Source organism: Equus caballus, chromosome 29 (assembly GCF_041296265.1).
Source record: "Equus caballus isolate H_3958 breed thoroughbred chromosome 29, TB-T2T, whole genome shotgun sequence".
NCBI classification, from domain to species: Eukaryota; Metazoa; Chordata; class Mammalia; order Perissodactyla; family Equidae; genus Equus; species Equus caballus.
In genome coordinates this window covers 23,387,064-23,413,285 of record NC_091712.1, presented here as the reverse complement: position 1 = coordinate 23,413,285, position 26,222 = coordinate 23,387,064, and the positions used below count along the sequence as shown (strand labels likewise).

General features: G+C 46.0%; 1 protein-coding gene across 50 annotated transcripts in view; it reads left to right on the top strand.

Annotated features, from left to right (window-relative positions):
- Nucleotides 1-9,102, top strand: part of KIAA1217 — a 711,513-nt gene extending 702,411 nt beyond the window's left edge. For 18 of the 50 annotated variants that reach the window (XM_070254896.1, XM_070254894.1, XM_070254885.1 and 15 more), the window contains 6 exons: nucleotides 390-509; nucleotides 4,151-4,186; nucleotides 4,336-4,413; nucleotides 4,526-6,130; nucleotides 6,645-6,767; nucleotides 7,482-9,102. In XM_070254896.1, the coding sequence (XP_070110997.1) occupies nucleotides 390-509; nucleotides 4,151-4,186; nucleotides 4,336-4,413; nucleotides 4,526-6,130; nucleotides 6,645-6,767; nucleotides 7,482-7,973 (2,454 nt within the window). In that variant the 3' untranslated portion in view covers nucleotides 7,974-9,102. The remainder of the gene's footprint in view (nucleotides 1-389; nucleotides 510-4,150; nucleotides 4,187-4,335; nucleotides 4,414-4,525; nucleotides 6,131-6,644; nucleotides 6,768-7,481) is intronic. The other 32 variants (XM_070254886.1, XM_014737048.3, XM_070254892.1 and 29 more) reach the window with 6 other exon arrangements.
- The last annotated feature ends 17,120 nt before the right edge of the window (nucleotides 9,103-26,222 follow it).

The following is a 26,222-nucleotide window of genomic DNA, read 5'->3' as shown; positions in this document are numbered from 1 at the left end:
AAGAAAAAAGAAAGGGAAGATAGCCTCTTGTTTTGTTTTAATTCATTTACATATTCAACATTTTTGAAAGGTCAAAGCAAGAAGGCCTACTAAGTGCCAATCAGGTTCACAGTGGATAGGAAGAAAGGGTGTTCTTTTCAAGGGCTCTGTCCGTTTTTTTCTTGGCGCGGCCCAGAAGCAAGGAAGTCTTTGCCCTCTGCGCAGTTCCCAGCTTTGCCAGCAGGGGGCCAAATGGGGAGCTGGCTTTGAAGACGCTGCCTCCCCGGCCCCAGTGGGACCTGCATGCAAGATCAAGCTGGGGTCTCCAGGCCTCTGGATTCCCCACCTGTTCCCTCCTTCCTCCTCTCTGCACTTGGATTCCTGTTAACCTCAGTATTTTAATTCCTTAGGCATTCCAGAAGTGTTCCTTTATGGATGTAAATTCAAACAGTCATGCTGAACAGTCCCGGGCTGACAGTCACGTTAAAGACACTAGGCCGGGGGCCACAGTCTCACCCAAGGAGAAGAAGGTAACGTGGCAATTACTCACCTGCCACACAGTCGGACGGTCCTTCTTTCCTTGCTCTGACACTAACACCACTCCTGCACTTGATTTTCTGTGCCCTATCGGTTTTTTTCTCTCACTTTTTTTTTGTTGTTTTTTTTAAACCAATGGAGGAGTTTTAGGTTTAGATCAGAGATCCCTGGCTCAGATTTCCAGAGCAATCGCTGTGTTCCTGTGCACAGCATACAAGAGTATATGCAGAATTGTGGCATTATCTTCCCAAACTAAAGAGTATACACTTTTCGAGATTTTCTGGAACAACTCTAGACAAAAATAGAAACATCAACCAAGCATGTAGCACTTTTCCCAATTTTTAACATGTCTTCTGGACCAAAAAGGTCTACATTAAAAGTAGGTAAGAGCCTTTGATTCCAGGAAATATGAAAGCCTTTGATTCCAGGCAGAGCCGTCTACCTTCCACCATTCACAGGTGTGGCCCCATGGAAACACACACATATGTATTTGCACACATGTTTAAGCATGCCACACAGAATTTTTGTTAAGTATTACAAATTCTCAAAGTCCACCTTCCAAGACAGTAAGTTCAATATCGTCTTAGCGCTAATATACTTCATGGCATTCTAATGGCTTCAAAACACATGTCCAGGCTCAGAAACAAAGTTTGCCGTCATTACATAAGTACTCAAGGCAAAGGACATTAGCCTGAATGTTTGAACTTCAACTTTTTAAGGTAGATCTAGAGCTTTTACGATTTTTGGATATAGAGCCATCTTAGATGACTGAAGCCTCTGTCTAAATTTCAGGATAAAAATCTTATCATGATGTTTTTCACCAGGACTTTATATTTCAGAATTCAAAGGTTCTAGCTTCCTTTAAATAAAAATCAAACAAATCCTCCATAATGTAGCCCAATAGCTACTCCGAGTGGTACCTCAGTCCATGTATAAGTAAGCTCAGTGATGGAGATTCAGGATCACAAAATCGGAGGGCTATTCTAACACAACATTTCAAAAGATGCAATCTTGGGACTTACAGCTCCCAGTCCTGAGGCCCTGCCGAGGAGACCAACCTGGTCCTCCCTGGCTCACAGCCATCACAGAGCCCTTGTGTAAACTACGTCTGGCGTAATGTGTCATGTAACTGACAAATGAAACTGTTAACGCGGCAGTGGGGGATCTCTCTATGCACCAAGGAGATTATGAGATTATTGTCGATAAATCTTTCTCATGAAGAAAACCTCCTATTAATTTGAATTGAACCTATGACATCACATTAAAAATATATTGCTTTTTCAGTCTGTGGAATGTCCTTATGTGGCCTCATTTAAGTCCATTCATGGAAGGCCCAGGCATATCCTGAGTTACATGGCATACTCGGGCCATTGTGACTGTTTCTGTCTAAAACACTGGGAAGTGGGAACTTCTCAAAGATCTCCCTGGAGATAATCATTGTCTCATTGTGGAATTTTGCTAATTGGCTAAAAAGTTGCCCATGAGATTCCTTGCCCTGTAATTAGAAACCCATATCCCGTCAATCTCATTGATCTCAATCAAAGGTCCATCAGATAATAAGTGGGTCTGTACTGAGTGTCCAACACTGGGTTTAGTCACAGGTGCTTATTGTGGATAATTATTCCCAGTAGATCGATCTACTTCATAATAAGCATGAGTATCAGACTTGTTCCCAAGTTTTTGTCATTATTAACCTCTTCCTGGGCTATTCATCTACTCTTCTATAAATCAAATGTTTCTTCAAATTTTTCTCCTATCATCATGAAACACTAGCCAAGTACTTCACTTTTATGCAATTTTCCTGTAACTGTGTCTCTCCTTTTGGTCTATTACCCATGTGCATATTGAGCCTACTTCACCAGTTGTCTGAACAGTACAGATCTCGGGGCCTATAAACAGATATTAATGAGGCTAATTTCCTTTAATGCAGAGTCTTGACTATCTAAGATATCTTTGTGAGATTACATGACGATCATGACCGAGTTACCCTGGATAGCATTAATGCACTTGCTTTGATACATTCATTCTTTTTTCTGGCCCAGTGATAAAAATGACAGGTCATGTAAAACCTAACCTTGACATCTTTATCCTCCTGACTTCCCATTGGAGTATTTCCGCTACTAGATCTGTTTTGAAATACATGTATCACCTGATGGCATTTGAAATATCTAACGATGGGCGTGCCATGGGCCCTGACCAATCAGAACAGATGCCAGGCCTGATCCCCAGTACATGGAGCCACCAGAACATCAGTGTGCAGCCTCTTCTTTAGGTTACCTGCCAATTCCTTCTTTGATTCAAGGGTAAATTCTCGCTCAGGTCCTAACATGCTAACTTCATGTTTGGAGTTGAAACCTTAGGCCAAAACCTCATTTATTTTTCTTCTTGAAACCTTTTACCTGATGTATGAGTTGTTTGATAATCTAAATTTAAAATCCCAGAAAAGAAATCATGCTGTTCAACCGCAGGCGCTGAATTGTTGCACTGGTTCGGGAGCCTCCTGGGGTTAACAGGAGGTGTTTGGTGTTTACTGTACCTTGTATCCTGTGCGATATTTCCATGTGATTAATACTGACTTTGTCGTTTGTGTGTGTTTCCTCGAATGTGTATGAACGTTCTTTCCCTTTTTCACCAGGGCACTAGGATCACTCTGGGTTGACTTTGGCAGAGTCTGGGTTATTGTGCTTTGTTATGTTGTCATTGCTTTAACCGAACAGCCTTCTTGGGATTATGTCCCATCCGGCTATAATCACCTCTTCCTCTTGGGCTTCTGCAGCCAGAAGAAAGGTCAGCAGGGCCTTGGAAGTGACAAGGCATGGCTAGTGTTAGTTTGTGGCAGGGCCCGAGGCTATGGACCCCCATACTGGAAAAGGCCATGCTCCCTGGTGAAGCCCTCTCCATGCCTGGTCGTCATTGCTGAGGTCTCACACTCTGAATCTGGGTGAAGGCCTCAGAAATGTATCTTCGCTCTGCATCAGGGAATATAGAGAAGGAAAGCTGAATCATGATGCGATGGTCACCGCTGTAGCCTCAAAGATCTGTTCTGTAAATGTTTAGATGATATTTTGGCAGCAGTATCATTCTGACTTTAGATTTGATCATCTTGGCTATGATTAGTTGGAAGGTTATTTTGACATTTTACTTGGCAAGTGCAAGTACAAACTGCCAGTATGTTTTTAATCTGTCATTTGACCAGAGAAACATAATGTTTTTTTCATCTCAAAGTACCACACCCAACCCATGCAGAGGCCTGATAGGGCTATTCCCATAAAAGAAGCAAAGACAGGACTGAAATAACTAGCTGGAAGGGACATGAAAAATCTCCTGGTCTAGTTCCTCGGTTTATAAATGAGAAAACTGAGACCCAGAGAAGTGAAATGATTTGCCCAAGGTAACACAGTTAAGTGGCAGGTCTGGATTAGAGTCAGAATCTTCTGCCTGCTGAGACAGTGTGCTCCCTACAAGGCCACACCACTCTTCTGGTTTTAGATTCTGCTAAGCTCCCAAGGAGATGAGGAAAAGAGGACGCATTGATACAGAATCAGTCCCTTTATTCTCCTAACTGCTCCCCCTACAAAATTTGAAATACTTGAAATATTTTGCTAATTGAGATTTTCATCTTGTGCAAACACAGGGCATTTTTGGAAGTTGGAGAACAAAGCAGCCCAAGGTAAACAGAGCTTAGGCTTTGGACTGGTGTGTAACAAATGTGCTTGGCCCGCATGTTTTGGAAGTGTAATTAAAGAAACAATGTAGTTATAGTCCACTTTGGGGGGGGTGTGGTTTTGTGGAGTAACATGTCCTACACTATTCTACCAGAATTTGGAATTTTTCCATGAAGACGTACGGAAATCTGATGTTGAATATGAAAATGGCCCCCAAATGGAATTGCGAAAGGTGAGTTCACCAGATCAGTGTTCCAAATGATACCACGCAGATTAATTACCTTCCTTTGCAGATCCATTTCTGATTAATGTGTGTGGTTTCCCTCCTCCACTCTCCCTCTCAGGTTACGACAGGGGCTCTAACACCTAGTGACCATCCTAAGTGGGAAAGAGGAGTGGAGAATAGTATTTCTGAGGCATCAAGAACATCCGAATATAAAACCGACATCTTAATGAAGGAAAATTCCATATCTAATAAGAGTTTACTTAGAGACAGTAGAAACTACTCCCAGAAAAGTATGTCTAAGGTCAATTCCAGTTTCCCTGGCATTAGTTCATCAGAAGATGAACTAAACAAAGGGCCTAAAGTCTCGGGACCGCAGCCCCCTGTATCTGACACTGAGATTCAGAAGATGAATTATGGAAAGACAAAGGAGATGACTCAACAAGGACAGGAAAACACAGATAAATGTCACCTTCCGTCTCCCGCTAGATCAACTGAACTGAGTATCCGTGACGTCAAAACTCAAGATCAAGAGGTTCCCATGACAGAGTTTGGCCAAGTTGTTCTAAGACCCAAGGGGGCTAGGCATGCTAATGTGAACCCTAATGAGGACGGAGCATCAATGCCAAGTTCTCCCACTGATGAAAATGCAACCACCGACAACATTGCTTTCATGATCACCAAAACCGAGGTCCAGGTCCTGTCCAGCGGAGAGGTCCGAGATATAGTGAGCCAAAAGGGAGAAGATGTACAGACAGTTAACATTGATGCCAAAAAAGAGACGGCTTCTCAACAAGAAGGAAGTGAAAATGAAGAGCCTGTCGTGTGCCTGGACAAGAAACCAGTGATCATCATTTTTGACGAACCCATGGACATCCGATCCGCATATAAGAGACTTTCAACCATATTTGAGGAATGCGATGAGGAATTAGAGAGGATGATGACAGAGGAAAAGATAGAGGAGGAGGAAGAGGAGGAAACTGGAGGAGACCCTCTAGCCCAGAATAACACTTCCCAAAAGTTTCAGAAGAAGGTTGCCACTGGCAGCCTCGGATCAGGACAGCAGGCTGAGAGCAGCTTACAGCCACGCTTCCTTTCAGCAGAGACCAAAATACCAGGAGGACAGGAAATGAATGGTCCTGAGCCGATCAAGTTCACTCAAACAGATTCTCCAAGTTCAGAAAGCAAGTGTGACGTGACCGATGACCAATTTGAAAGCCCCAAGAAAAAGTTTAAATTCAAGTTCCCTAAAAAGCAACTCGCCGCTCTCACTCAGGCAATTCGCACAGGAACCAAAACGGGGAAGAAGACCCTGCAGGTGGTGGTCTACGAGGAGGAGGAAGAGGACGGCGCTGTGAAGCAGCACAAAGAAGCCAAGCGATTCGAAATTACTAGATCTCAACCTGAAGACGCGCCGAGAAATATGCTCAGGAGACAAGAGCAGCCCAGTCTAGACAGCACCTCTCCCATCTCAAGAACGGATGAAATTAGAAAAAATACCTACAGAACGTTGGACAGCCTGGAGCAGACCATCAAACAGCTTGAAAACACGATCAGTGAAATGAGTCCCAAAGCCCTAGGTGACACCTCATGTTCTTCCAACAGAGATGCTTTTGCAAGCTCATCCCACATAGCCCAAGAGGCCTCTCCCCGAGCCTTGCTAGTTCTGGATGAAGCTCCCTCTGCCCTAGAGCCCCCCTCGTCCATACCTTCAGCTTCACGTAAGGTATCTTGGTCTGATGGAAAATGAAAAGACCCAGCTGCTTTCTTAAATCTGCCATAATCACCATTAGCAACAGGTGTCTTGTGATTGACTCGCTTCCTTTCAGGTGGCTAGTTTTTTTTTTGTCTGTTCGCCATGATCCCTTTCTCTCACACTTTCTCCCTCACCTTCAAAACAACGACTAGGTGTCTAACAGCTAATTGATTCTGTTTTTTTACCTCTGTTGCTGATCGGTGTTGGGTAAATGCAAGGACGCTGGGTCAGCCGTTTGCTGTTGAAATGGTTGCTTGGATACTCACATTAAAATCCGTTTGATCAGTAGTGGAGCAGTTTATTCTGTTTGATTCTTTGGATTAACCCCAGTGGTGTCTCCTGATGTCCGTCTCCTAGATTCTGTCCTGCATGTAGGGCTGTGGCTTCTCACGTTGAGCTTCTCTGCACACAGTGGGGCAGCCTGGGTGATAATCTACTCATGAGCTTCTCCTTCTCTTCCCCCTCTCGCTGCTCTTCCCCACAGGGCTCCAGTGGGACCCCGCAGACGAGCAGGATGCCAGTCCCCATGAGTTCCAAGAATAGACCCGGAAGCCTGGACAAACCCGGCAAGCAGTCCAAATTGCAGGATCCCCGCCAATATCGTCAGGTAGTTTTACCTTAAACCCAATTTTGGATGGACACTATTGCAGTTAAGAAGCAAGTCACTGACTTAGTTTATACCAAATATTGTGTTTTCTTTGTAAGATATGGTTTACGTAGACATCCTGGATCTGGGGGCATGAAGAAAGTCTAAAAACCTGTGTTGAACTTTTCACCACGCTTTTGCATGCTTGCAGTAAAACATCCTTTACTTTGTGACTCCAAAGTTTAACTGTTAACACACGGTGCCACACCCATTGGCTTCTCTCTGGTAAACGTAGTGGTTCTTCAGAACACCTTGGGAAACTGAGACAGACAAACCTGGTGTTGAACTGCCCTGAAAGTCACCAGTACTAACGTATATGTTGACTGCATTGCATTAGAGGCACATTAACTGTCCATCACGATGCCCCACCCCCACCCCAATAATAACCCAGACGCATGGCCGACCTAGCACCGGAAACGGTAGTGGGACGATGGGCCTGTTCTCACAAACGCTGTTCTTCCTTTATTCCTGTTCTGTACGTCCTCTGCTCTGTGCTTTGGGGTTTCTACCAGGTCCAGTACAGCACAGCAAGACTTAGCTCAGGCCTTGAACTGGTTTGGTTTGGTTTGGTTTCTTTTATTTAATTATTCTCAGAAGGGCTGTGTTGCCAGACCCTGTGGGTTGATCATGTGACCAGCTTTCTGACAAACTGTCTCCTGCCGTCTTTATTTGCAGGCTAATGGAAGTGCTAAGAAAGCTGGTGGGGACTGTAAGCCTACTTTCCCCTCCTTACCTGCTTCTAAGATTCCAGCCCTTTCTCCCAGCTCTGGGAAAAGCAGTTCTCTGCCCCCTTCTAGTGGTGACAGCTCTAACCTCCCTAACCCTCCTGCTACTAAACCATCGGTTCCTTCTAACCCTCTCAGCCCCCAAACAGGACGACCTGCTCCCTCTGCCTCCCTCATCCCCTCTGTCTCTAATGGCTCCTTAAAGTTTCAGAGCCCCACTCATACAGGTAAAGGTCACCATCTTTCATTCTCACTGCAGACTCAAAATGGCCGAGCCGCCCCTTCCTCCTCCTCCGCCCCCCCCTCCCCCGCCTCCCCCACCTCACTGAATCAAGGTGCCAAGAGCATCAGGACCATCCATACTCCTAGCCTCACCAGCTACAAGGCACAGAATGGAAGTTCAAGCAAAGCCACCCCATCCACAGCAAAGGAAACCTCTTAAAGGCCAATTCTATTAGGCACAAGTTGGAGTTACATTTAAAAAAGAATTTTTTTTAACAGTCTTCAACAACTGTTTTCACAAGAGAATGTAACATATTGCTGTACTGTTTGAGGCTTTAATGCTAAGTATGTGCTAAATCCTGGATTAATAGATTTCAGTACCGCTTGTTTGTTTCTTTACTTTGTTGCTGTTGTAATAACATAGTGTTTACAGTCTATATTCAATACCTGTTAAATGAAGTAAGCATGTGTTACGAAGAGAGTGTGGCAGGAAAGAATGCGTGTGAGACAGGAAGAAAATGTATTAAGCATGTAAAACATGTATGATTCCAGAATTTTAGTATGTTTTGTATAAAAATATTTTTCATTACGGAGACTCGAAGTGAACAGAGAAATACACAAGTGTGACTATACAAATTGTAAAACAGATACTATAATATTTCCTTTTATTTTAGTGTTATTTAGCTTTATTACAGATTTCTATTTTTGTCAAAAACTTCATGGTTCCTTTCAAGATCTTTTTTGCCAAAACATTTTGATACTATAGCATTGTACATTTGAAAGTAGTATGCTAGAGAATAAGCCAATGAACTTCTATACAGGCCAACCAGAGGCGTATGTAGAAGGCAATTTGACAAACCTATTGCACTGCCATGAAAATGATGTATAATAATTTGCCAGCCCAAGCAAGATAGTTTTCTTTGTTTTTCTTTCTTTCTTCGTTGTTTAACATATTAGGATTCTCTAGTTGTTTTCCTTGCAGTATCTAACCCCTTCCTTTTTTTTCTGAGACCTGGTACCCACACTATGGCATTGTGGATTTTAAAATGTACACTTCTGTACGGTTCTGTAAACTGATCAACTTTTGTAAATATATAAATAGACATAAAAATACTGTATGTGACAGCACATAGAGTAGTTTTCCCACACCAAAGTTAATTTTTATGCATGCTTTAAAAATATATATTGGGATGGGCAGAAATGGGACTCTCCATACATTTTTAAAAAGCAACAAGTTTGCACAGCTAGAGTGTTTTGTAAATAAATGTATTTGTATAACACAGTCATGTAATATACAGAACTATAAGCAGAGACTTTGCAAAACTAAATAAAGGGCTGCATGCTTATTATTTTTTGTATCTTGTGACTATAACTACTTGCTCGTCAAAGAACAAACGTAACTATTACTAAGTGAAATGGTTTAGGCTTTGAGGGCATTATAAGGAACATGCAACCGGCCACAGACTGGTTTTCTGAAAGCGCTGGGGTGACTGATGATGAGTTCCAGAGAAATTCATTGCAATGTGATGCTTTCCCGTGTAACCTGCTGACTCTTCTCTGTGGCTTATCAAGGTGTAGAAAGCAAACCTGGATACAGTTTCCACCCTCCTGTCCCAGAAGGGCTCTCAATACTTTCTCTTTCTTTTTTTAATCTCCAGTAGAAGTAAAGCAGAAATAAAATGCTTCTAACACTAGGATTTTTTTTTTTGAGTTCTCAATTTTAAAAAATATTATTGGTCTTGAGAGACATGCTAGCTAACGTTACACTACATATATATTCCTTTAAAAAATAGGGAGAAAACTTAGTGAAAATAATACCAAGATTATGAAATGACAACTACAAGAACAATCTCAGGAACCCACTTTTCATTATTTTTTGGCCTCCAAAATGCTTAACTTGGTGGTTTGATGTAAAGTACAAATATTGTTATTACTTTCGTCCCTGGTTGCCAGCTTAGTGTTCACAAGCTGTGGGCTTCCTGAGCTGGGACGCCTTCACCGGAAATATTTTATTACATCTCTACTCACTATATCAATTGTAGTCACGTGTTTCAGCCACTCGGGAAAGTCATTGTCTTATACTTTTTAGGTACAAAAGGTTCCGACATTTCAATCATGTCCCCTAATCCCCTCAATAACTACGTCATGGTAAAATGTAAAGTAGTAGCTGGGTGATTCATGCCAGTTTACTTGCTCCTGTGGGTGGACAAGCTGAGAATTCTTTGTAAGGTTCTAAACAATAGATTGTGGCTCCTGCTTTCAGTGTAACTTCAGACTCCCAGAGCTCTGGCAGGATATACAGGTGATGGTCAATTTCAGCCAATGTGATGAAGGACAGAGCCAGATCCATCCAATGGCCACCAGGTAAGGGGAAAACTCAGCATGGACCCAAGCATTATCCTGCCTGAGACCCAGCAAAGTACCACCTGCCACTTCAGGAAATTGAAGAGGAAACTACCATAATTGGAGAAACTGAATCCAGGTGTACACAGGCTGCCTATGACAACACTTAACACAAAGGCATCTCAGTTCCTTTAACACCTAAAGTGGGTGAGGGGCCGGCCTGGTGGTGCAGCGGTTAAGTGCGCGTGTTCCACTTTGGCGGCCCGGGGTTCGCCAGTTAGGATCCCAAGTGCGGACGTGGCACCACTTGGCATGCCATGCTGTGGTAGGTGTCCCACATATAAAGTAGAGGAAGATGGGATGGGCATGGATGTTAGCTCCGGGGAAGTCTTCCTCAGCAAAAGGTGGAGGATTGGCAGCAGTTAGCTCAGGGCTAATCTTCCTCAAAAAAAAAAATAAAGTGGGTGATGTTAGGCAGGATGAGCTGCTGGATTTTCAGATTTTGGTAAACTACCATTTTCTTTTAAGCTCATCATTCAATTAACAGATTGTCGCATCTGAAAAAGATTCTTAGAAATAAACCATTGGAGCTTCTCAGATTCATTCAACAAACCATCAATCAATGTCGCTTGCTGGTTGAGCAGCCTTGGGCATGGCTCAGTTTCCTCATCTATTAATGGAGACTAATAATGGAACCTACCTCACAGGATTGATGGGAGGAGTAAATGTGATGTACAAAAAATCCTTAAGACAGAGCCTGACAGATATTGCACCCTCAATAAAGCTTTGTTAGGATTGTTGTCTTTATCACTGCTGCAATGATAACACAGTTCCTGCCCTTCAAAGGTTTTCGGGCTATTTGGGGAGGGGGTGGCATCACCACCAGCAGGCAGGAAAGAAAGCCAAGTCTAACAGTAGCAGCAGGAGTCCCGAGGAGAGGTCATTTCATGGAGCTGATGGCATTGGGCCCTCGCAGGTACAACACAGAACTTAATAGTTTACAGCATTCAAAAGGCTGCTTTTCTTTTAATGCTGCTTGTGACCAGAATTGTTTCCAAAGTAAAAAATAGTTGCACAAACTTGGAGTAAAGCCGATGCCCTGGAATGACGGCTACAGAAGAGTGGTCCTTTTGTTTGGCTGCATTTTCAGGCTTGGGAGAAGGTGCTCCCAAACCACCCCATCCCTGAGCTGAGCGCCAGGGGCAAACCCATGAGGAAAAGTGGACTCACCCATGGCGCCGGGGCCAAGAGCAGGTTTGGCCATGCCCCTCCGCAGCCAGATTCATGGCAAACCCAGGCAGCTTCCGGACTGCCCGCCCTGTAATTCAAACTGACTTCCTCCCTTCTCCATGGCTCTGTAAATGCAAAGGCATTTGAGACCCACAGGAAGCTTTCATGGGGGGAGTAGAGGAATGAAGACTGCTTCAAGCAAAAATTCAAGAGGTCATTTTGCAAAAGTAACCAGGTGACATTATCCAGGAAAACACACCAGCCCCCACATGCAGCCCTGCACTCTCTGATCTATGCTCCCGAGCAGATAATGTCCAAAAGAAGTAAAGTGATCACAAGAGCACTTTTGAGGAGAGAATGCCAGAGCCTGCCAGGGCTCATGGGAATCTAGAGACGAAAGCTCACCCTGATGACCCGGAGCCAGGAAGGTCAAGTTATGCTCAACACACTCCACCAAGAAGGCAGGGGAGCTTACAGTGCATATCTCGGATTTATAGAAAATGCTTAATTTGTTTAATGGCCTAGCATTTCGGGGGAGTCCTTAATCCCCGTGTCTGTGAACACATCCACAATAGCCGCCATCTGTTGCCCATTATGGGCCAGATATAATGCTAAAGCGTTTTGCACATAGTGCCTTTTAATCCTCACAAAACCCTGAGAGAAAGTTACTGTCATTATCCCTCCCCATAGCACTGTAGAAAAAACTGCAGGACGCACGGCTGGGATGAGGCCGAGGTGCAGGCCCTTGACTGCTCCGCTCTCCGTGGGGGCCCCTCTGGTGGTCTCTTTGAAAGAAGAAGTTAACAGGCGGTTTTTCATTCCTGGACCAAACGAATTAGCATCATTCAAAAAGTCGTCCAGTTAGGGATTATTAGATTGCAAATTTTGGCTGCCTCACCTTCAAAAGATGAGTAGGTAGAGAGGCGCTCTGCTCAGGGGGCGAATATTCTCATCCAACGTCACTTGGAAGGCAGGTGAAGCTGGGTCGATACCTGAGATCGCGGACTCCTTTTTTCCTAAGCACCAAGAGGGCAAACCCGGAAGGCTTGCGGCAAGGACCACAGGGAAATCGGTCTACCTGCCAGGAAGGCCCCGCCCTGCAGGGTCAAGCCCCGCCCCCCAGCCCCCGCCCACACCACGCCCCGAGCTATCAGGCTCCACCCCCAACCCCTCCAGCCCAGCCTCTCACCCGGCCTGCAATCCTCCAGGTACCGGGTTGAACTCCACCTTCTCTGGTCCCGGGGTTAAGTGGTTCCCAAGCGTCCTCTAAAAGGTGTTTTCGGGGTTTTGCTTCCCGAGGTTTCCCAGGCACCGACTTGTGAGTGGGCAGTTCAGCCCCTCAGAGACAGCCTTTGAAATGCGAGTGCAAAGGTCTCAGTCCTATTGGATCCCTCGCTCCCGTTTAAAGTTCAAACGTTTTGTACGAGATAAAATTATTGATGATATATCCTACCTACTCACTTAGTTTCAAAAACAAAACAAGACAGACTATAATGCGCTGACGGTAAGCTGACGAAGCCGTCACATGCCAGCACCGATCAGCAGAAGGCAGCGACGAATGCACACGCTGCATCGGAGGCTCGAACCCCAGGAACGGCTTTGCTGATGTGACTTTTCCCAAATAGTGAAAGACTAAAGCTTCAAACAAAGCAAAATACGATTCTCCTTCAATTTACACGTTCTTGGACATTTTACTGCATATTTTAAGAATGCAAAAAAACTTGTTTATATGTAAGACAGAGCTGGCCTCCAGGCTCGGATCACTACTTATGTAAACGTCCAGTGGGACACGACCAGCTCCTGCTGAAGGGGACAGTTCTTCCTCGGCAGCTCATTGTAGCACACCCAGCATCCCTGGCCCACACCCACTAAATGCCAGTTTTGCCTCCATCATTGTGACAACTAAAAAACTCTCCAGAAGTACCTACAATGGCTTCTTATGGGCAGTACTGCTGTGGTCGAGAACCACTGGCCTAGAATAATAAAGACAGACCTCACTGTTGACAAAGTCAGGGCAAATCCCAAGGGCATAGGGACTATCCAGCCTAGTGACTCCTTCTTCATAAGATAGCAGCACTTAGGGGACACATGTAGAGCATGAGGCTACCTGCGTGTCCTTCTGCCCTTCTGGAACTTCTCACCATGCCTCTGCCCCTATTAGCATTTATGCTCTCTTCATTCATGCCTGGAAGAGCAAGCGATTAACAAAAGAAGAAACCCAGCCTCTTAAGCCGTTGTGAGGAGGAGAGGGCCAGGAACTCTGGGGAAGGTGGGTGGGAATGGATTTCTCTTTCCTAGGTGCTGAACCTCTGGGTTTAGCAAAGGGCTGAATCATTTAGGATCAGACAGCATGCCACAGACATCCCATGACCTAACGTGAAAAGATGGGACACAGGGTGATGGCGAGTGGGATACACCCCAGGAGCGGAAGAACCCAAGAATGCCCCATCTTGCATTTGGGATAGCCTTGGCTTGGGTTCCAGGTTCTCAAACTTGGCTGCACCCTGGGATCACACGGGAAGCTTAAAAAATGCTGAGGCCTGGCTCCCACCCGCAGAGATTCTAAATCAGAGGCTCAGAGGGGCTGCCTTTGGAGGGGATTGTCAGATCTTTCCAGGTGATTCTAATGGGAAGCGGGGGTCTGACAACCACAGTCTTGCATGAGGAAAGCAGCAGACCCAGGATTAACAAGCAGATGCTGTTTCTTAAAAGGTGACTACTACCACGTGGCAGCAGATTCACACTTGAAAAGTATGGCTCAGCCACCGCCTTTGATTTTGTTTCCAACTTTGCAAATGTTAAAAAAAAAGTTAGTTGGAATTTATGAACACTCTTTTGCCCTCCCAGCAGATATTGTCACTTGGTGCATTTTAGAGTTTTGCCTATGTTTTGCCGCTTCTGGTGCTGCTGGGCTCTTCCAACACTGGCTCAGCTTAGGTCTTGTTTTGTTTGCAGGTAGCTGACATTTATAGTATTCACGTGGAGTTGGAGTAGCTTAAGGATCCTTCAAGGAAATACAGATGCAACTCCTCCCTTAGCCTCTGGAAATTCTGGAAGTCCCCAAAATGGTTCCCAATATTCGGTTAAATGAGACATTTCAAGTGCACTTGTTCCAGAGTTCCCACCTGATGGTGACTATCATTTTAGTGATGTATTTCAAATGTTGCATCTAGGTCTCTATTTGAAATATGATGAATGTATAAAGCCGGGAAGCAGAAGTGCCGAACCACTCCCTTTTGGGAGGGGGGTGGGGGGAAGGTGGCTCATGTAGATATGAAAACCATTCAGGTGATATGGGATCTGGGGATAGGGCAGGAGAGTTCAGAAACAAAGATGTCCAGGTAAGCAGAGAAACAGCGGGTAGGAGAAAGCCTGTCTCCAACGTCACTTTGTAGAGTAAGAAGGTCGGTGGGTGGTCTGGAGGCTCCCAGATCATCAGGTTAGAAATGTAGGCAGCACCAGGCCACAACCACGAGGCTTTAGTCCATCCTTTAACCCTCAGGGGTATGGCTGTCTCAGCTAGCCCCTCCCCACGTCTCCCATGCCGTCTTCACTTGAGATCCTTCATCTAGACAGGTGGTGCCGCTCCTTCCCCAGCCCCCTGCCCCAATTTCTTCCCTTCAGAGAAGACCAGCTGGAGAGCCCTGTCTTGGTCTTCCCCCCACTCCTCAGCCACGCTCACTGGCTTCTGCTCCACCACGCCCTGAAATGGCTCCCTCCAGTGGCACCCGAGGCCTCCATATTGCCACACCCAGGGCACATTTCTCAGTCTCCATCTTTGGCTTGTTGTAAAGTCTGCAAATATTCCACATTAAACAAATGAGATTAAGTCCCTTTTCTGTTGACGAAGGACAATAGGGACCAACCTTGTGTCCTTTCCAGTCCAGCACCTCTACAGGGCTGTAGGAACCCAGGTGATCGAAAACACTGGCCAGCGGCGGTCCTGCCATTGTCTAGCGAAAGCATCAGGTACTTCTCAGTGGAGCAGTTACTCAATCACATGCTGTTTGCACCAGCATTAAAAGTGGTTTTCAGCGCTGCCCCTTAGGCAGATTAGATCTAAGCTTATTGACAGATAAGAGATGGAAGCGTCCTTAGTTCGGTCAGGAAGGGGAAGTTCGTCTTGGACCCGTTGAGTCTCCTTTCTTGGGTATCTTCCCCCGCCTTCCGATTTTGTGCTCGCTGGACTACACGCACCACGGCCAGGGCTGGGGCCTCCGCGCCTCTTTCCTCCACATCCCTGGTCTCTAAGCCAGGGCAGGGCCTTCCAGGCACGGCCCCCGCCCTGTCCCTTGAGAAGGGCTCTTTGCCCCTAATATCAGCTCGAGTAAACCAAGCCAAGAGGGTGTCAGGGAAGGAAAGTTTCAGGGATGACTAGATCATTGTATGGTGATTGCGAGCAGACGGTCCCATTTCCATAAATGAACAGAATCACATAGAGGAAGGGGCTTTGCCAGGTCTGACACGCCTGCCATGTCCTGGAGAGATCATGGCCTTTCTTGGAGTGACCCCAGAGAAAGAGCCATGACTTCCTTTTGCCCTTCTGCCCTTGTGTCTAAAATTCCTCAAAGGAGACACTCCCAAGGGGAAGCAAGGCTTTCCTGCCCTCTGGGACTGGGCTGCCGCCTACCCTTCGTCTCAGCTCAAACCCTCAAACCACCAGCCTCGCTGCTCCCTCGGCCGGAGCTGCCCTGCTGTCTGTTCTACCCATCCAACAAGTGAGAGCTACACGCTGCTCTCTCCGCCTGGAATATTCTCTGCAGGAAGCCTGGCTCAGGGCCCCTGCTATGAGCCCCTTCTTCAGAGCACTTGGGGGAGTCAGAAGTATACAGTGGTGTGAGGTAGTCAGTAAAAGTTTAATAAGCATCGAATAAAGGTGTATACATATACAGAGGGGCCCATGGCAGGACCTGCTAGAAACCACGAAGGACCATGCTCTTCTGTGGAGACACAAGCTCGTGGAGGAGGAGTGGGGAGCTCATTTCACTCCTGTCACTCATGTCATCCAGAGCTGAAGGACGCCCTTAAGATTCTGCTTCATCTTAGGAAACGACTGTTCACTTGCTGCCACCTGGTGGTCATTTATGGAACGTCCTCTAAGAAACTACGGCAAGCCCAGCTGCTCGCTAAATCTCTCGACTTCCTTCATCTCAGTTTTTGGCCACAGCTATAAAAATGCACAACCCATCAGCAGTGTGCAGCTGTGGCCCTGGATGAGTGTGTAAGGCTGGTGGCATTTTTCCTCATCACAGGGCCTCCCTTTCAGAACGACTCACGACCTCCCATCGTTCCTATTTGGGGAGGCATGTGATGATAAACTAAGGCAGCAGAAAATTAATGTCCCTTTCTAGGCACTTTAGGGCTATAGGAAGAGGGCAACATGTAGTCAGAGGGTTGAGCATCCAATGGTGGAATTCCCAGTATCAGAGGACAGAGCTCTTATGGACTGAATGTTGGCGTCGCGCCCCCCCCCCCCCCAAATTCGTCTGTTGAAGCCTTAAACCCCAATGTGACGGTACTTGGGGGCAGGGCCTTAGGGAGGTAATGAAGGTTAGATGTGGTCGCCATGGTGAGGCCCTCATGATGGGATTGATGCCCTTTTAAGAAAAGACAACAGAGAAGGCCGTCATCTGCAAGCCAGGAAGGGGGCTCTCACCGGAACCCCACCGTGCTCCCGTCATGATCTGGGCTTCCAGCCCCCAGAACTGTGAGAAATAAATTGCTGTTGTGTAAGCCACTCAGTCTGGGTTATTTATTCCGGAAGCCCGAGCAGACTAAGATAAGACCCAAGATGACCCCCCTGGGCACCCAGATCCCACGGGCAGGAAGGCGAGTCCATGAGAGACAGCCCTCTCTCCTGCCTACCGTACATTTCGCTCTGCTCACCATGAATTTGCTGCTCTTTCACCTCTCCTTGCGGAATTTCTGGAGCAGGTTTTGTTGTCCACTGCAGGGATGAAGGAACTAGAAGGAAGCCATGGGAGCTGAGGGGGCCCCGACTCAGGCCAGCCAACCGAAGCGATGGTTCAGACACTAAGCCAACAGCCCCTGCTCTATCCTTGTGCCATCGATATTTTGGCCCCAACAATGAATTTATATTTTCACCTCTTAGACTCAACAGATCACTCTAGGCACATTTAAATAAAATCCAAACTCTCCATGAGGGCCTGTAGGGCTCTGCTGTGTGGCTCCTGCCAACATCTCCGTCTTGGCCTTCTCCTACCTCACAGACACTTTTTCCTGAGGAGAGAAGGCAAAGACGTTACCTCTGTGTATCAGTAACGCTCAGCTTATAACCCTTATTGAGCCTCAAAGCCATATTAGAACGGTGGGGGAGGTTTGTGGAAATTTCATCTGTAACAAAGGTTTCCATGTTACCAAAAAAGGTGGGGAAATTCTGCCTCGGCATCTTTTGGAAGTGCTGCTGTCAGCACTCCCCGTGTCTAGGCTCTCAGATGTCAGCAGTGCGTGAAAGGCGGGACCACTCAGGGCCTGAGGTGTTCCCGTTTCAGATGTGCCAAGTCCCCTGTTCTCCCCATTGAGTCCCTGGCAGGGCTGACCCCTCGTCACCTGGTGACCAACAGCTCTACCTCGGGGGTTCTCACCAGAGGCAGTTTTGGACCCAGGAGATGTTTAATATCTGGAGACATTTTTGGTTCTCACAACTGAGGGGAGGGGAGGATGCTACTGGCCTCTAGTGGGTAGAGGCCAGGGGTGCTGCTAAACATCCTACAGTGCACAGAGTGGTCCCCACCACCAAGAATGACCCGGCTCGAGGGTCCACAGTGCTGAGGCTGGAACTCTGCTTGACTTCCACACCCGCCCTTGTTGGGCATTTACGTCTGTCCTGGGCTGAGAGCTCCATGAGGACAGGGTCTAGGTTGTACCATTTCTATTCTCGGCCCATAGAAGAGGCCAGTGAGTGAGTAGATTGTGTCGTATTTTATACCCAAAAGCCATCCCCTCTGAGGGCAGCCCCTCCATTGGCAGGTGACTGTGACACAGGGTGGCCTCCAATGGCAGAAAAAGGAAAAGCCCCCGCCGCACACTTTTCCATGGGCACCGGGCCAACTTCCTCCCACCCTTGCACCCCTGCTCCCTCTTTTTTGCCCCCACAGTTTAGCTTTTTCAAACTTTTCCCCTTTCACGTTTATTTTAAACTAAGTTCCCCTATTACAAATAGGGTTTTGAAGGGAGAGAGAAGGTCGTAGAAATTCCCTCAGGTTTCACAGGGTACAAAGTTTAGTCCTCTCACAACCGACTCAGAATGGAACAGCGAGGTGACCCACGGTCTCAAGAGTGATCATGCACAAGAGTTAACAGTGGGGCTGGGAAAACACTCAGGCTGGAGGGAGGCTGGGCTCTGGTGTGCTGGAAAAACTCAGCAAGGTAGGGAATGGCCAAGGTGGCAAGGGGCAGCTTTCCTTCTAAGGCCCACCAGGAGGCACCACACCCCTCTGCCTGGGGACAGAGGGCAGAGACTCTGAGGCCTCCCTCACCATCTCAGGGTGTCTGTGACCTGCTCTCCTGAGTCATGTATGGTGGGGGTCGAGGGGCAGTTGGCCTGAGAATATTCCCGTAGCAGTAGGGCAGAGGTTGAAGGGCAGCCTTGAGCACTGAGGGAGAGTGGGCCTCCTGGTTGGCCTGGCCCAGCCTCAGTCAGGAGGCAGCAAGGGGAGGGAAGACAGAGCGGAGCCCATGTGACCAGAGAAGCTGAGATGTCTGCTTGGAGAAGCCCCAGGAGAAGAGGGGTGGAGACGGGTGGGTCTGAGGCTCTGGCCCTGCCTCCATTGCCAGCAGTATTCGAGGCCCAGTGCCAGTTCTGAGTCACCATCAACAGTTTTCTTGAGACAGTGAAGAAGTTCTTGCTTCTGACTAGATCAGCCTACATAGGAAGTCCTGCCTGACATGCCCTTTGAGAAATCACATGTGTGAGCTACAGGCATGATTTCCAGAGACCCTGTTCCCTGAAAAGTGAGGGTGTCATCTAGAAGGGAATCGTCCTTTCTTGGGGTGACCTGAGGTCTTGAGATCTCTCACCTCTCCAAGAAGAAAGGGCCCCCAATATGCTGCCAGAATCCCAAGATAGAGAAACTGCTCTAGGGGGAGGGGCAGGAAGGAAAGCCTCAAGGGGAGCTGTCATTTGAGCTGAGTCTTGATGGACGAGCAGTTATTAATGAGGCAAAGAGGTGGGTACAGCACTGAATGCAAAGGATGTTAGTGTGTGGCCTCAGGGCGCCAAGCGGTCTACCATCTTGGGAGCCAAGTGTGAGAGGATTGACGTGTGGGAGCATGGGGAGTCCCGTGGGGGCAGGGGAGACCGGCTCCTGGACACTGTGCTCCAGGGTTTTGTCCAATGATTAGTCCACCTTAACCAGCCCGTAGATACTCTGGCCCTCTGCCCTTGAGGAGGCCCTGGCCATGGCCACCTTGAATGACCCCTGGGTTGTAAGCGTGTGGCCTCGCCCACTGCTGACCTGCCTTGAGGGCACAAAACCTGCATGCCACCAGGTCTATTGTCACCTCATTGTCTGGCCATTGTGTGAGGTCCCATGGGGAAAACACCCCTGTCCTCAAAGAACCCAGAATCCAGCAGGAAAGGCAGGACAGCAAACAGATACCACCCCCAGCGGTGCTGGTAGGGCTGGGCAGGTGGGATCACCGAGCAGGGGGCTCTCACTCTCCAACAGAGGAGGAGGAGGCACCATCCACTCAGAGACACAGAGCAAGGACAGCGGATGTGTGGCCGGGCCCGTGCCTTAGAGAAGGAACAGAGGGGATGTCATCAGAGTCACTTGGAACCAAAATAAAAGGGCCTTGCACACTAAGCCACAAAGTAATTTTCTCTGTAGGCAAAAGGAAAGTATTAGTGGATTTGAAACAGAAAAGTGACACGATTCGCATTCTGAAAAGCATTTTGGAGGTGGGTGGGGAATGATGAAAGGGGAAGGTCAGAGGTGAGAGGGCTCAGGAGTGTGAACTGTGGCTGCAAAGAAGCTAAGAGGACAGGCCCCACAGACTGACAAGAAGGAAGGGACTCCATCTGGCGCCTAATTGCATGTGTGGGGACTGTGTTCCCACTTGGCCCCGAGTCCCACTTCTCCTGCCCCTTTGTTCCACCTCTGCCTTCTGCAAAATTAAAATATCCTGCTTGCCCACAGATGACATTCAGAAGAGGAAAATCCCTAAATTCCGTCAACCTTAGCCACTGCTTCTGCAGCCAAGCACGTTTCCTCATTCTGTTGTCATGGCAATACCAGATCTTTCTGGCAAGATGGTGGCACTGAGAAAAACTGACAGTATTTTTTTAAAAAAGCAATTTTTGTTTTTTTGACTGGAGATCAAGTTTCTGAAAAATTAGCCCACTATTCTGGGTGCAGCCACACATCCACCACCCCTGGGCTCTAACTGCCCGCCTTCACTGTCAGGGCTGGAATTGTCCTGCCTTCTCTGCTTCCAATGAGAGTGTGCCACCCGACTTCCGGTGCCCCCTGTGCAGTCCCCTCAATGAAGGCCTGCGTGGCATGCAGTCCAACTGGGAATGAGGCTTGCATGTGTGTGAAGTCAGCTCCAGGCCAACCTGGAGCTCAGTGGCAGCCACGGAAGCATCAGGGAATGGAAATGGCTTCATGCTGGGCTATCTTCCTGCCACAGAATGAGAGCAGACTTGACATTGCTTTGAGTCAGTGAGCAAACCAGCTTACTTCTCCAAGACTTTTCCTCATCTCTTTCCTAGTGGGAATCAGGGTGGTCAAATGGTGCCTGAGAGGAGGTGGGATAAGGGGCGGGGAGGGGGGTGATTGAGGGGAACCTACAAGCTGGGGGTGATGTGATGAGCGCATGGTGAATGTGGCTCTGAAGTCAGGAAGAGCAGCAGTGATGTCAGTGATGGCTTCCAGAAGCTGAGATGCACCCAAGAGACAGGAGAGGTTGAGTCAAGGAACAATCCAGGTGACGTCTGCAAAGGCAGAGGGTTGTCAGTGAGAACGTTCTGAGGAAACAAACAGGAGAAACTGTCCTAGAAGGAAGGAGGAGTGCTCTGGACTCTCTTCTAATCTTTTCACATCTGGTATATCCTTTCTATTTTGATTTCTTTTTTTTCTCCCCAAAGCCCCAGTACATAGTTACATATCCTAGTTGTAAGTCCTTCTAATTCTTCTATGTGGGACGCTACCACAGCATGGCTTCACCAGCGGTGTGTAGGTCTGCGCCCAGGATCCAAACCTGTGAATCCTGGGCTGCAGAAGCAGAGCACGCAGACTTAACCACTACACCACCAAGCTGGCCCCTATTTTGATTTTAAGAAAAGAAATTGTGTGCACCAAGCTATCGTTTGGCTTTCAAATAGGCATTGAGCTTGCTGGTATAGTTCAGTTTGAAAAGTTGCAAACCTGTGCTTTTTCTCTCCAGGAAATGATTTTTGTGAGCAGAAAATGAAACAAATTTAAAGAAATTAAAGCATTTTTCTTAAGGGAGTTTTATTTCTCAGAGCCCTTACTCTGAATTTAGTTTTCCTATGAACAACTGAGATTGCTTATAAAAAGGGCTCCGAATTAGTAATTAAAAGCATGTTTAAATTACTTAAGTTGAAGTGTTGAAACAATCAAAAGATGTGTCCTGTGTGTCCTCTATATTTTCTTCTTGATACACTTCACCCAGAAAATTCTGTCTTTTTCTTTTTTTTAAAGATTGGCACCAGAGCTAACATTTGTTGCCAATCTTCTTCTTTTTTTTCTCTTTTTCTCCCCAAGCCCCCCAGTACATAGTTGTATATTCTAGTTGTAGGTCCTTCTGGTTGTGCTATGTGGGACGCCGCCTCAGCATGGCCTGATGAATGGTGCTCGGTCCACACACAGGATCTGAACCGGCAAAACCCTGGGCCACCTAAGCAGAGTGGGCAAACTTAATCACTGGGCCACCGGGCTGGCACCTTTCTCATTTCAGAAAAACCTCATATACAGAGAAAAACCTCTGTAAAATCCTCAAGTAGCTAGTAGATTTTATTTAGATACATATACTAACCTGATGTTTTCATTTACTTTTGTGTTCTTAGAGTATTATAAAGGGATAGAAACCTCTAAATTTTATAAGTTCCAAAATTCCATGTTACTAAAACAAAAACCGGAACCACTGGAGTCAATGTGATGGATTCTAAAGCCATGCTAGGTATTACAGCTTGCTGGGGGAATCTGACCCGGGTGGAAAGCCGTTTGTCATTCCTCGCTGCATAATCTTGGACAAATCACACAATCTCTGCCTCAGTTTCCTCATCTGTAAGAGAGGGATCTTACTCTTCTGTATCATTCAGGATTAGGTTCAGCTGCATGTGACAGAAAATCCAAAATAATAGCTTAAAACAGAAGTCTATCCCTCTCTCGTATCCAAGCCACCCAGGGGTAGGATCCACAGTCCATAGTGTCAGGTGCGCAGGCTCCATCATGTGAGGCTCCATTTCCAGGTTACCTCATGGGTCAAGAGTGCTTCTGGAACCCCAGGCTCCATCAGTGCAAAGAGGAAAGCATGGGGAAGCACATGCCGCTCCCTTTAAGAACACTTGCTGGAAGTTGCATAAACTACTTCTAGACAGTGGGCAAGAACTTAGTCACAGGGCCACATCTGGCTGGGATAGAGGCTGAGAAGTGTAGGCATTAGAAAGAAACCCTGGGAAACAAGCAGGACTCTGTTTCACTGGGCAAATGTGAGAATGCAGTGGGCATCAGCATAGAAAACCCTTCGAACGCTAGGTGCCAGACACACAGCTGGTCTCTGCTCACTTCGTTTGAGCTGTGGTCATCAGACATGGAGGGTGGAGATAACTTGACATTATGGAAATGTACGAGTCAAAAGAACTTCTCCCTCAGTTGTCCTTTTCTATTCTTTCTTATTCCTTTAGACATTGCGACTGGGGATGGGTAGAGAGGCCACAAGGTTGTACTTTCTTTATTTAAGGACATCTAATTGATCCCAGGAGTCAAGGCAGTAATTTGGGGCTTAAGGCAAAGATCGCAATACCGATGTGCAGTGGGCCTGGACAGGTCAGGGAGGCCGGCCTGTGGGGCCTGGGTGAGCCAGAAAGCTCATGCTCTCCCTCTAAGGGGTGGCCACTCCTCCCTCGCTGCTGTGCAGGAATGTGGGAGTAGTGGGACCAGTGCTGACAGACTTTCCAGTTTTTAAAAAATCTGGATTTTTCTGTGACATCTCTTTTTGTTCACCTTGAACCCTCTTCTTATTATGGCCACAGGCAAGCAATCAGTCCACGAAGACCACAGGACATGAAAATAATTAGGTAGGGGCAGCCTGGAAAAAGCAATCGGGAGCCGCAGCTGGAGGGCAAGCTCATGAAATGTTACAAGGCAAGATTCCCCGAGAAGAGACAGCGGGGGCCGAGCTTAACGAGATGGGCTGGCGTGGTTCTTCAGTCTGCAGCCCCTTCTCAGCACAACAAGGAACCCACGAAAGGAAGTCTCAGTCCTGAGATTTTATGATTTAAGAGTTTTCTGTGCATGATGTCTATTCAACTGGGCTGGAGGAATGGGAAGATTACTGCTTCCCAATATTTAAGATGTTCTCTCTCCTAGAAATATAATACAGTGTTCATTAAAACAAGGACAGTCACATTTCTGTTTTTGTGTTTGACAGGTGCGAAGCTACCTGGTTTGAGTTTTTGTTCTGTTGTCCCCCAGGTGAAAAGTCTACAAGCAGAAGGAGAGTACTTCGCTCTCTCCTTCTTTGACTGAGGATGAATCTGTCTTGGTTTGAATGATGCTTTCCCAGGGTGGCGATGGGGAGTGTCTGCCAGTCCATAATAATCAACCCCTAGGAACCACTAGGGTCTGAAATCAAAGTGCTGCTCCCCTCATTCTTCCACAGCTAAAGGGTCCTGCAGGGCTGCTGTATTTAGGTTTTCAGAACAGGTCAATCATGGAAAATTGGAAGGAAATAATTGGATATTTCTCCTTCTAAGAATTCATGAGAAGGAAAAATTTGGAATGTTAAAACATAAAAAAGTCAACCTAGCCTAAGGGAAACCTTAACAGGTTTCTTCATGTCAGTCACTTTGGCCAAAATGAATAGAGATAATGAACAAGTTACAAATTTGAAGCTTTCTCTGGCTGCCTGAAAAGTGAAATGAGGGAGATTGATTTTTTTTGTCAATAATACTGTCTAAAAATGTCATTGCTTGTCGTCCAGGTTAACAGGTTTTGATTTCTTGGTGTCTGAGATTAACCACAGAAAAGTGAAATATTATAAAGTCACCTGGCTTCACAGTGACTCTTGTTGGTTTTAGTTATTGATAGACATTTATTTTATGGTTCTTAAGATAAAGTTTCCTGTAAGAAAACTCTCCAGAGGCTCCCGTGTGACTCGAGGAGTGACTAGGAATCTCATGTTGACTCAAAGCCACAGAGTAAGTGGTATTAAAATGCCTGATACCTCCTCCCCCTTGCTCTTCAAAAAGAAGCCTTTGGGTATTCTCAAAAATAGAAACAGAGAAAAATATCATTTGATATATTGAACTATGTAAACTGTGACAAACGTTTACGTTTTTGGCACAAAGATGATAATAAAATTATAAATCTCTTTTTCTGATTTATATGATAGAAAGTGTAAACATATGTTTTAACATATAAAAAAACAGAATCACCAAAAGCAAGGGTCAGTAGAAATATCAGATTAAAGAATAAGACCTAAAGTTGCTAAAAGAGTAAATCTTAAAAGTTCTCATCACAGGAAAAAAAATATGTAACTATTCGTGGTGATGGATGTTAAGCGGACTTAGTGTGATCATTTCACAATATATACCAATATTAAATCATTATGTTGTATACCTGAAATTAATATGTTATTTGTCAATTATATCTCAATAAGAAAAAGACCTGATAAAACTGAAACTACAGCAATTATCAGATCCAAAATATAACAAAACAACAGCAAACACATATAACAATAACCAGGCGCTATGGATTGTTATTTCCTTCATTCCACATGTGCGGAAACTGAGACACAGAGAAGTTAGGTAGCATGTTCAAACTCATCTAATTTGTAAATGGCAGAGCCTAGATTTGAAGCCAGACAGGGAGGTTCTAGAATTCATGCTAAAATAAATGTGTTTAATATTTTATAGAAATAAAAGAGGACATAAAATGTGATGCAAACAAGATCGCAAAAGTGATGAGGCTGTTTTGAAAACAAACAGAACTTCTAGAAGTGAGAGATAAATGAGATTTAAAACTCACTGGATAGATTAAACTGCAGATTAGACACTGCTGAAAGTAAAATAGTGGACTAGAAAGTAGCTTTGAAGAACTTACCCAGATGCAGCGGAGAGAGAAAGTGAGATGTGTAATATGAACGAGAAGGCAAGGGATGTGCAGGATAGAGTGAGTCAATCAACATACATTTAATAGGAGCTCCTTAAGGAGAAAATAGAGCAAAGCGGGGAGAGTGAATATTAAGAAGTGACTGAGAAAAGTTACAGAATTGATAAAATGCCAATCCTCAGTTTCAGAAAACCAAACACATCCCAAGCAGGATAATAAGAAATCCACGGCTAGACACATCATAGCAAAGCCTTAGAACACTAAAGACAAAGGGAGAATCATAAAATAGTCTGAGTGTAAAAACAACAGATTACCTACACAGACCTGGACTGACATCTGACTCACAACCACAACATGAGAACCCCAAAGAGAATGGATTAATATCTCTAAGATGTTGAGGGAAAATATTACTGTCAATCTTTAACTATGTATCCAGCAAAAGGATCTTCCTAGAGAGAAGGCAAAATAATTATATTTAAAGATAAATAAAAGCTGAGAATTTTATGGTCAACTGACTCTCACTAAAGGAATTTCTAAAGAAGTAATTCACGTAGAATGATCCTAGAAGGTAGGCC